Below are 11,754 nucleotides of genomic sequence, written 5' to 3' on the forward strand. Positions count from 1 at the left end.
TGGAGGTGCAGACCCCTTTGGAAACCTTAGACATAGTCTTTGGACCCTCAGGGATCTGCAAACCACAGATTGAAAGCCACTGCTGTAGGGCCCTGAATTCTGGTTCCAACAAGGGATAAATTAATTCAAATGGAATTTAAGCCCACGGCTGGAGGTTGATGGGACAGCCATAACACTTACACAGGGACAGGACATCAGCTTTTTTTTATTTTTTTTTTTAAATCAAACATTAGCAAAATCTCAATATTATGCAGGGATTGGTGAGCCATTATCTCCTTGAATTACAGAAGACAGTGGTCTTCTCCATGGCGTTCTTCATTTTCTTGGTGCCTAGTCACCATTGCTGGCAGTAGCCAGACTCACGCCATATCTCCTGCATCTTCCAGGAGATATTTGGATCATGGACTGAGAACAAGGGGATGCAGAGCAAGACTGGGAAGAGGGGGGATTTAAATAAGTTAAATTGGAGAGTTTCTTTGTGGTCTTGGATTTTGATGAGAAAGTGTGCAATTTTGTGGGTGACAGGACCTAAGTACAGCATGGTACCATCAATCAACTCCACTAAGTCTGGAGCAAGCTTTCTTTGTACCAAAACTTGTGGATGCAGAATTCATTAAGGCTAACCAAAATTGCTGAAGACCCCCTAATCCACAAGCACAAGCTGTGTGAAGCTCACCTCAGGTATAGACGGGATGCAGACACAGAGAAAGACTTGCAGCTGGGGATGGCAACAGTTCACAACTGTTAAAAATGCATGTTCGCAGAAGAGGGGTCTGTTTGGGGAAGGACATGGTCATTTCCTGGATCTGCACAGGTCTGAATTTGATGGAGTATTTAGTGGCAAAGTGGCCTCACCCACCACAGTACAGGCAAAGACTGTTCAACTGCCAGTACACCATCTGCCGCTCAGTGAGGTGTCTTCGCATTGTGCCAATCTGCCCAGGTTCTGGCCCTGGGACTGCCTTTGGAGGCAGATGGGAATGGGACTGGGCTAGACTGGGACTGGACATGTACCAGACAATCAATGGTCAAGCCATATGTATAATTCAATGTCTGAGCTCAGCACAGCGTGTGTATGGGTCAACTTAGCTCAACTCATCATTTATGTTATCGTCTAGTCCCTCGTGGAAGTGATAGACCTGTGGTGCCTTGTTCTACTCTACATCAGTGAGCAGATGTTGAAAGCAGGCAGCATATGCTGAGATGGACCAATAGCCTTGTTTAAAAAACTGCAGGTGGCTTCAGCAATACAAGTACGGTTCAGGTAATCTAAGGAGTGAAAAGGGACAAATGAACAGGTCAAAATGGCCAAGGTTCGGACTTGCCTGTTCTAGAAGTGATACCCAGTCTAAGGAGTCACCAGTAAGGCTATATCTACACAAGTACTATTGTCAGTAAAACTTATGTCAGTTAGGGCTGGTTTTTTTCACACCCCTGACCAACAAAAGTTTCATCGACAAAAGCACTGGTGTGGACAGCACTATATTGGCTGGAGACACTCTCCCACTGACATATCTACCACCGTTCGTTGGGGGTGGTTTAATTATGCCGACAGGAGAGCTTTCTCCCGTCGGCACAGAGCAGCTACACGGGAGACCTTACAGCGGCGCAGCTACAAACCTGACAGCAGCACAGCTGTATTGCTGTAGTTGCGCCGCTGTAAGGTCTGTAGCGTAGACATAGCCTTAGTAATCTGATAAGCCTCTCTGGCAGCAGGACCTTCGGGGCTCGTTTTATGGATACTGCAGCTAGATTCACTGGAAGTACTCAGGCTGCCAGGATCTGTAAATGGACAGAGGAATTCTTCAATTGCAGCTGGGCAACTTGGCTCTGAAGGCACTGAACTAACTCCAACATCTCAGTAATAGATGTTCAGGAGGTTTCCATCTCAGCTGCCGGACTGAGCACAAAGAGGGGAATCTGCTCAAACTATCTGAATTGCAGGGCGGATAGATGAGGCAGGAGCAGATACTGGCTCACATGGAAACAGGCAGAGAGTGTGGAGCAGAAGCAAGGCCCAGCTGGACCAAGAACAGGCAGAGGCTGGAGCAGAAGTGCAGGGGCACGGGCAGTTTGTCACAACTACTAAGCAATGGGAGTGCTCCTGGCCAAGTAATGACTGGACACTGCTCAGCAGACTAGAGAAACTATTTCCCAAGGCAGGTATATAGGGTTCTAAGGGATCATATGGGTCCTTGCCTGTGCATTGGCTGAACCCTGGTTGGATGGAGTGGGGCCTATCACAAGACCTGCAGGTAATTGCCTCTGATGACTCACCTCAGGCTCAGGGATGGCTTAAGCAGGCTCAGCAGTAACTCAGAGATGACTCATGACACAGCCAGAATGCTTGTAGCAGAGCTCTGGAAGAACACACCTTCACTGCCCCCCACAGCACTGAATTATAAAATTGGGGAAATAGTTGTAATGGAAAGATTGACATCTCCACTGAAGAAGCAAATGAAAAATATTTAGAAATTTGGTTTCCTTTCATCATTTACTTGGATACAGAACAATCTCCTGCTGCCAAAGTAAAGAATCCACATTTCTGAATATCAATTTAATTTTCAATAATGACTGGAAGGAGTGGCTTTTGGATCTTTGTCAAACCACAGAAGTTGATGTTAGCCTACCTGAAATAGAAAGATTGGACTATACATTGAAGATTGAAAATGCTAAAGATGCAGAACTGGAAAATAATGACACTTTGCAAATGCAGTTTGTATGATGGTTTATTTGTGGAAATGTTATGGGCAGGGGAGACCACAGAATTGGAATTTTCTGTACTGTAATTACATTAGAATTTTTATAAGAAATTTCCCTGAGATAACAAGAGATTGTCTGTGAGCGAGACTTCCCCCAGAGGCTATAGAACTACTGATAGCTCTCACTTGCTTATTACCTGCAGGTCTAAAAGCAACATAGTGAAACAGGCCATGGTGAATTGCACAGCTAGTTGAATAAAATGAACAGTTATCCCTCCTGGTTAAAATAAAAAAAAGAATACCTGGACTCTGTACACAAACCCATACATGTTGAATCGTTATCTATTCCTCTTGATACTTTGTGATCCAGCCCAAGTTTTGCTATCTTCAAATTACACCAAGTACCTGTATTTTTTCCAGTCACCAACTTCAGCAACTCTGTGTGGCTATGAAAGACTAACAGAGATGCAGATTTAGTTAACCACATCTTCAGTATACCCAGGGGGTGGTTTTACACATCTGGTAACAAGTTGTTACTAAGTGAGAGGTTTACAGCAAGAATTGGAAGGAGGTGGGGCAGCTACTCAATTTTATCTTCCACAATCTGCAGGGGTAACAGGAGTTCAGAACAACTGTGTCACGTAAGTTAATATAAGGAATGTCCTATATAGGTAATGCAGTAGAGACGAGAAACTAATGACATCCAGTGTTACTGTGAGCAACAAGTCGAGCAATGGATTGTAGTGAAACCATTTGAAATGAAGTCAGTTAAAAAGAGGTGTTAAAACAGTTTCATAAGCAGGCATAGCATGCGTGCCCCAGCCAATTTGCATAGTTTTACAATCACTTTTTCAAAAGTTGTTTTTCCCCACCATTACTCTTTAAAAGACCTAGACATAGGAAGCTGACAATAGAGGAGTTACTGTACCTCCGGAAGCATTCTGTGTGTGGTTATTTTCATTATAGTAAATTGTAAATAAAGAAAAATATTTTTCCCTGAGCTCTGTCAACTTTGGTAAAATAATTTCAAACAAGTGTGACTTTTCATAGTGTCTCTTAAACTGAGTGCCAGTACCAGCTGCCTTGTTATGAATAAAGCTCAATTATTTCATTATATTCTGTACTGATGTGAATGTGAAACTGTGGAACATTTTTATGGAAAGATAATCAGTTCTTTTGATTTACTTCTTTTGAGGATCACTAAAACATTTAAGCAGCAAAGAGTCCTGTGGCACCTTCTAGACTAACAGATGTATTGGAGCATCCAACGAAGTGGGTATTCACCCACGAAAGCTCATGCTCCAATACGTCTGTTAGTCTATAAGGTGCCACAGGCCTCTTTGCTGCTTTTACAGATTCAGACTAACACGGCTACCCCTCTGATATAAAACATTTAAGATATTCCTCAACTGCCACCCTTTTTATCACAAAAACTAAGGTTCAGGAGAGAAGCAGGTTCTAGGTATGCATGAAAGATCTCTACTGTCTGAACCAGAGTAGTATAATGTATGGAAAGGTGGTGTAGGCCGGGGGGAAGGTTCATAACCAGGCACAGTCTCTTGAAGACAGTGTAAATTCACTAGATTGGAAGAATCTTGACTGAAGTTGCTGGAAGGCACTGATTGATGATGTCTAGCTACATCCTTAGTGTCTGTTTCCAAGCAGCAATAAAATAACAGATTTCGATCATCCCCAGTCACCTAAGAGATCTCATGTTCCAGTTTCTCTTCAACCTCAGACTCAGCTTCTGTCTGTAGTCCTATCATCTTGCTGCCTCTGCAGCTGTAGCTTCTCAAACCCCATGCTGGCTCCTATTCCTTGCTTTCTTATCTTGGTGGAGTGCTAGGAATATTTTGTCCTTTGTCAATATCTTCCTTGAGTTATTGGAGGGCTTTGTGTTCCTCTGCTTTTTCTCCTTCAAAATACCACTGATCAGGTAAGGAAGCATCTCAGAGTGCACATCAACATCTTCCTTATTCAGTGCATTGCAGTTTATATCTGTCTTATTGGACTCTATATCTGTTCTAGTGGAGGATCAGAAGAAACAAGTTAAGGTCACATTATCATTTGAACTGTGTAAGCACTGGAAGTTTGGAATGCAGCTGTGCAGCAAAGATGGGGGAGATTTAGAACAATATATCTTAAGTTTGACAAAATACCCTAAAAACTAGGAATTGAGGAATTCTTGAAGTATATTTACCTTAAGGAATTATTTTATTCCTTATTATTTCAAGTGTCTCAGGCAAGGATAAGAATGTGTCATTTGGGGCCTTTAAATATTCCTTGTTAGATGCCAACCAAATGTAGCAAGAGGGTAACGACAGGCCATTCATAGACATCATAATGATGAATATTCCACTACTGTATGTTGCTTTCCTCACTGGCTGGGAATATTGCACCCAAGAATACACACCATGCCCTTCCCCTAAACCTGTATCACTAAACAGGTCAGAAACCTGGACCCTCTTACAGGCAGACTTGAAGCAGCTAGATACATTCCATATGTGCTGTCAGCTCCAAATCCTGAGAATAAAGTGCTCTGACTTTGTGCAAAACATCCAGCTCTCAGAGATCTGGCATTCCTCCAATTGCTCATTATATTCAATAGCGACATTTGCATGCTCTTCTGCCATGTCACCAGGATGGTGAAAGAACACCTCAGCACATCATACTCTTAAACTCTCCATCAACGCAGAAAAGGGTGCATGTCCTGAACCTACCTGGCACCACCCACAGGACTGCCCCACAGATTTGTAGATTCACAGGATTGAGCCAGATTGGGGAACTTCACTATGTGATGTTTGGTGTGACGCCAATCAACCATGGTCAGTCTAGCTAGTACAACAATCCTCAAAAAACTACATGTGTTTGATGATGATGCTTTCCCCATCATATCATGGCATGAAAAATTTTAATTGGACACAGAAAAAGGATGCTTTCTTGTACATTATATAGTATGTTACTCTCCAAACAGTCTATAGCTGGGTGGAAACCCGCTCCTGCCCAGAGGGGTTGGAAAAGCCCTGCAGAAGGCTGGTGGCTGGGAGCTGCTAAGCTGGGCTGATTGGGGAAGCAGCTGCAGCTGGGCCACGCCCCAATCAGGCCTCAGCTGGCTCTATATAAGAGGCTGGGAGCCAGGAGCTCAAGTCTCTCTCTCTGCCTTCAGAGAGAGAAGGGCCTGGCTGCAGGGAGCTAGACAGGGTACCTGTAGTGGAGCAGGGCTGGGGAAAGGCTGAGGAGGTGGGGAGCTCCAGCCTGGATAGCCCCAGGCTGTGGCCTGGTAATAGGCCAAAGGGTAGTGGGGGTTGCAGAGGGCAGCCCAAGGCTAGGCCAAGGCAGCAGGTCCAAACCCAACCTTGCCGATGATGAGTGGCCTATACTGCAGTCTGCCCCAAAGAGTGGGGGCTAGTTGGTGACTGGCAGTGGCCTTATCCTGAGGTGAGGTGGGGTTAGTGGGTGGGGGTTCCCCAGGGAGGGGAGACCCAGCGTGTGTGGGTATTGCCAGGGGGCAGCACCCAGAGCAAGGGGCACTGGGGTCCTGGGAGGGACACGGGGCCAGTGCAGAGGACAAGTCGGATCACCGCCCTGCAGAGGGCGCTCCAGAGGCTGGTGAGCTAATTCCCTGGACAACCAGCAGGAGGCGCCGCAGGGGTGAGTCCGGACCTCATACACAGTCCCATTAAAGTCAGACGTGCTAACCAACCTGGGTATGTAGGCATCCTTCAGTCTCGAAAGACCACAGGTATGCGCCCGAGAGGTAAAGCATATACTCAGTTGGTTTTAAGACAGCTGCGAACATGGCTGAAGAAACCCACTAGAGAGAGCGAGAGAGAGAGAATCTCTGCCGTATGTCAAATTTAAAGGTGATGTTTCAATGTTTTGGGCTCTGCCTTCTGCGAGCTCTTTTCTCTGCTAAGCTGGACTGCTTCCTCTCATAACTCTGGAGACCTTTGTTAAGCTCTTATTTCCAAAGGCTGCGGTCTTGAGTGTGATCTTCCCATTTGTCCACATCCATGTCCATTTCTTTGAGGTCTCACTTGCACGCATCCTTGAAATGCAATTTTGGGTGTCCTTTGGGTCTTTTTCCAGATCGCAATTCGCCATAGAGGATGTCCTTCGGGATGCGCCCATCAATATGAGTAAGGGTATTAAAATCTGGCAAGGTGACTGGGAAAGGAGTAGGAAAGAGAAAGCTCTCTCTTCCTTCTAGCAATCAGTTGGTGTGTGCAAGCTTCAGATGTATATGGCACCTATTGACAGACAGGGTACATCTATATAGAGTTTTGGAGCCCACGGGAATGAGCCTCTCAGCTCAGGTCAACAGACTCCGGCTAGAGGGGCTCTAAAAAGAGATATGTAGACAGAACTGAAATTGCAGCATAGCTTCAGAGCCCAAACTCCAGCCCATATTGCAACGTAGACAGTGCTTTCTTTAGAGCACTAGTGCCAGCGTCCTTGAGCTTGAGTCTGTCGACATGGGCTGGACGGCTCACTCCCATGGGCTCCAAAACACTGTAGATATGCCCAGGGACATTATGGGAAGATTCATGAACTGCTTGGATTCAGAGCACTGGACACTGTCTCCAGGGTGCTCTCTCTAGATCTCCCCAGCTGCCACCATCTCCAGCTCCACCAATCCTACATACTGGCCTCTGGCTATAGGTTTAGCCCTCCGGCCAGTAGAGTGTGAAACTTTTACCAGATGCATACTAGTTGCGAAGCCGAACGATTGCATTGCTGAAATATTTGATGCATTGATAAAAATTAGTTCCACGGTGAACTTATTTTCATAGTATCAATTTTGTCCACCAGTTCTGATAGACCCATGGCTTTCTTCTGGGGGATTCTCCCCCACCGCATTTGTGCCTGTAGAATTTAGCAATATATACAAGTTTAACTTTTCCAGGAGCTTGAATGTTTAAATGTTCTCCGTTGTATTCAGCTGCTTATCTCTGGCCCATTCCCAATGGGATTTTACTAAAATGGATGCTGGTTAAGGGCAAAAGTTTCCATTTCTACCTTTATAACAAATAATGGTAGCAGCTGTAACCTAGGATTCTAGAGCATGGTAGGCAGTATCTAGAATGAAGATATGAAGCAGACAGTGGTCTCAAGAACAATGGAGCAGTTAAGATTTGTTACATCACTGCAAATTAATGCAGGGAGGGGGAAGCTTCAGAACTCACTCACCCCCAATATTTCCCAATTCCAAGTAAGTCTGCCTCTCACTCCCCAGATATACACAGTGAACCAGAATAAATGCAATACATAGAAACCAAAAGGAATGCTACCTAGTATGGCAGGTTTCTCATCATCCCTGGCAGTTTACTTTCATCAACTTCTTCTGACAGTTGGCCTCAAACTCCAGGACTCCTTTCTTGCTGGTCCTCAGCAAGTACACCCTCATGAGAGTTTCTCCAGCAAACACTGATAATCAAGGCCAACTCATTGGCTGGCTTGCTCACCAAGATATAAACAAACACTTCACAGAAGCAGCAAGTGACCTGAGTGGTCCCAAAAGAATGGTTATTGTTGGAGCTCCTACTAGTCTCCTTGATCTTGCCCAGGATTGCTTGGCACTGTGCTTAGTGCCCCATTTTGTGAACAACTGAGGCCTTGGCTACACTTACCCGGTAGTTCGACGGCTGGAAATCGAACTTCTGGGTTCGACTTATCGCGTCTAGTCTGGACGTGATAAGTCGAACCCGGAAGTGCTCGCCGTCGACTGCGGTACTCCAGCTCGCCGAGAGGAGTACCGCGGAGTCGACGGGGGAGCCTGCCTGCCGCGTGTGGACCAAGGTAAGTTCGAATTAGGGGGGTAGTGTAGACCAAGCCTGAGACATCCTGCACCTTGCTACTCCAGATCCCAGGAAACCTTAGTTCAGCTTGCTACTCAAATGTTTAGACGTATGGCAAGACGCAAAGATATGGGTAGCTAGCCCAGAAGTTTAGTGATCGTGTGTGTATTGCAGCAGCAAATGCTTTGGAGAATAGACAGATAAGACTCTGTTACCACAAGCAGAACAGCACAGAGTGCCAGAGACCTTGGGAAAACATGCTCACTCTGGAACATGAGGCAAATGCATTGTGAGATGAAGTCAGAAAGACAGGCTGAATCGATACAGCTGAAACACTTGTGACTTCTAGTCCACAGTGGGAAGTGCATCAGTTCAGCCAGAACTGAGAGCGAGTGTTTCACTCAGAAGTTCCAGTTAACTGTTAAAACCAATACACCTGTAAAATGCCGAGAATGTCTGCTGTATGTGAAATAAGGTGTTGAGTAAGTTTCGCAGTCTGAATCCATTCCAAGCAATGGTTTCTTGAACCCCTTTTGTCTTGCTTTCTATGGACAAAGTTCAGAAGTGGATCATAAGACAGCCTGACCATTTTCCCCATATTCCATTTTTCCAACACACACAAATTCTAATGAACACATAAGAGTGAGTCTTACTGTTCCCTCATTCCTAATGAATCCTTAGCAAAAAGCATTCTTACAAAATACTAAAACTAAAGTAAAGTCACTAAATCACAGTTCCAATTAAGTAAAATACTTTCACTAAAGTCTCCCCCCACCCCGCCACATAAGCTCTTGTAGAACGTACAAGTAAAAAATCTAAGTTCTAACCTAAGTCAATACTATATTTTTTCCCCTTTCATAAAGAGCTGAATGTTATTTTTAAAAGACAGGTTAACTTGTGTGACTCACAGCTGAGAAATTTCAATTTCAGCCATACTATTTCATATGCACAAAAATGGAGGGGGATAAACAAATTTTTCATTATAATTTAAAAAGTTAGAGCTCAAGTTCCTTTAAACGGATATTGTTTAAAACAGCGGTTACACTTATGTTTTAAACTGCACATATACTTGTCCAAGTAAACCATTATACATCATTAAAAAAGGAGATTGACAACAAGCTACCTTGACTAGGCTGAAAAGATCACTTCTGGAACTAATGAACTGGGAGAAGAAAGAGTCCCATAAAAAGTTATAAACAAAAACAATGAATTTCTGAGCCAAACTGGAACACAAAGGAAATATGTCCAAGAATAAGGTTTCACTAGCAAATTATGAGCCTGATCTCCTTGGTAATGTAAGACCAAGTGAGACTGAAAAAGGATAAACATAATAGAAACAATGATCCACAATAACACACGAAAACTTAACCAAATTCACTTTATCATCTGCAAACATAGCAACCAAAGAAAAATCTGTCAGGATCTCCCCCCAGGCCTCAGCAAAGGTTTAATAGCACAGTGTTGCACAGTGACGTCTCACATTACTGAGATCATAACATTTATTGAAGTACATTCACTAGGATATGAAGTATCATAAATAAAATAAAACTAGAGATATCAAAGGGTTAATTTTTGAAGTGTGTTTGCAATATTTGATACCATGTGATAGATCAGTCATTAGTGCAGATAAATGAAGCCATACTGTTGAAAAGAAAAAAGAAAAAAAAAAGAAGTCACCACTGCTACAGTCATAGACATGCCCCAAATTGCTCACACTCTGGCTATAAATTAGGCTGTCATACCACCAGTTCAACACAAGAGAAGCACCAACACACTAACCAGAAGTTAGCAAAATGCTCTCCAGTTTGATAGGAACCAGTGTGATATATTTCCTCCACTCTTGCTCTGACTCTACTGACAAAGCCTAGAGAATCCTTTACACAGGGCTTATTTCTTTCAAACAGCAACTAGACCAGTGGTTCTCATCCAGGGGTACACATACCCCTCTGGGTACGCAGAGGTCTTCCAGGGGTTACATCAACTCATCTAACTATTTGCCTAGTTTTACAACAGGCTACAGAAAAAGCACTAGACAAACTAAAATTTCACACAGCCAATGACTTGATTATACTGCTCTATATACTATCCATTGAAATGTAAGTACAGTATTTATATTCCAACTGATTTATTTTATAATTCTAGGGTAAACATTAAAAAATAAGCCCTTTACAGTAATTGTATGACTGACACTTTTGTATTTCTAGGTCCGATTTTGTAAGCAAGTAGTTTTTAAGTGAGATGAAACTGGGGGGTACTCAAGCAAGTGACCTCTCTGGTCACTCAGGAACAGACTTCAAGGAGGCAATTTTGCAGCAGAAAAGCTTCAGAAACAGACTCCAACCAGGAACTGTTGAGCTTGAATTAAGATGCAAACTCGATACCATTCACTTGGGTTGGAATAGAGACTGGGAGTGGCTGGGTCATTACACCAATTGAATCTATTTCCCCACCTTAAATATCCTCACACCTTCTTGTCAACTGTCTAAAATGGGCCATCTCGATTACCATGACAAACGTTTTTTTTCCCTCCTGCTAACACCTCAGCTTAATTAATTAGCCTCTTAGCCGTGGCAGGGCTACTTCCACCTTTCCACGTTCTGTAGGTGTAGACAGAGCTTCCTTCTCCGTGCTCCAGTCGATGCATCCGATGAAGTGGGCTGTCGCGCACGAAAGCTGATGCTCCAATCCATGTGTCAGCCTCTAGGGTGCCCCAAGGACGCCTGTTCTTCTTACTACCCGGGCTGACACCAAGCCACTCAGGCTCGGGAAAGGTGGAGCGCCCCAGCCCCAGCCCTCCCGCTCTGGCCACAGCCCCTGCCCCACGCAGAGCTGTGAGGAGCGTCCACGTGCCCCCCCGACCCCGTCAGTCCCTCGGCTCGTCGGACCGGACCGGACCCGCCCCGCCCCCCTCACCTTCTTGAGGGCCGGCACCAGCAGCCCCCGCCACTTGGGCGCGTTCTCCTCGCTGAAGAACTCGTAGAGCAGCGGCGGCGCCTGCATCCTGCCACCGGCGGGCTCCCGGCAGGGCCCGGCGCGGGATCAGTGGGCGGCCCGGCGCGGCGGCCGCGGACAGCCGGAGGGCAGCGGCAGCACCCGCCAGCGGCAGGACTCAGCGCCGGGGGGCGGCGGCATCCCAGCACCCCCCGGGTCTCTCCTCAGGCCGGGCCCCGCGGCCGGAGAGCGCTCGGCGGGGAGGCGGGCGAGCGGCCACCCTGCCCCGCCAGCCGCACGGGCATGCCCGGCCCGGCCCCACG

The 11,754-nt window shown here is 45.5% G+C and overlaps 1 protein-coding gene across 1 annotated transcript in view; it reads right to left on the minus strand.

Annotated features, from left to right (window-relative positions):
* Positions 1–11,517, minus strand: part of SOS1 (SOS Ras/Rac guanine nucleotide exchange factor 1) — an 84,431-nt gene extending 72,914 nt beyond the window's left edge. The window contains exon 1 of the mRNA XM_034764011.1: positions 11,414–11,517. Coding sequence (XP_034619902.1) covers positions 11,414–11,500 — 87 coding nt within the window. The 5' untranslated portion in view covers positions 11,501–11,517. The remainder of the gene's footprint in view (positions 1–11,413) is intronic.
* Positions 11,518–11,754: the final 237 nt, after the last annotated feature.

The sequence above is a fragment of the Trachemys scripta genome, chromosome 3 (genome assembly GCF_013100865.1).
Source record: "Trachemys scripta elegans isolate TJP31775 chromosome 3, CAS_Tse_1.0, whole genome shotgun sequence".
NCBI classification, from domain to species: Eukaryota; Metazoa; Chordata; order Testudines; family Emydidae; genus Trachemys; species Trachemys scripta.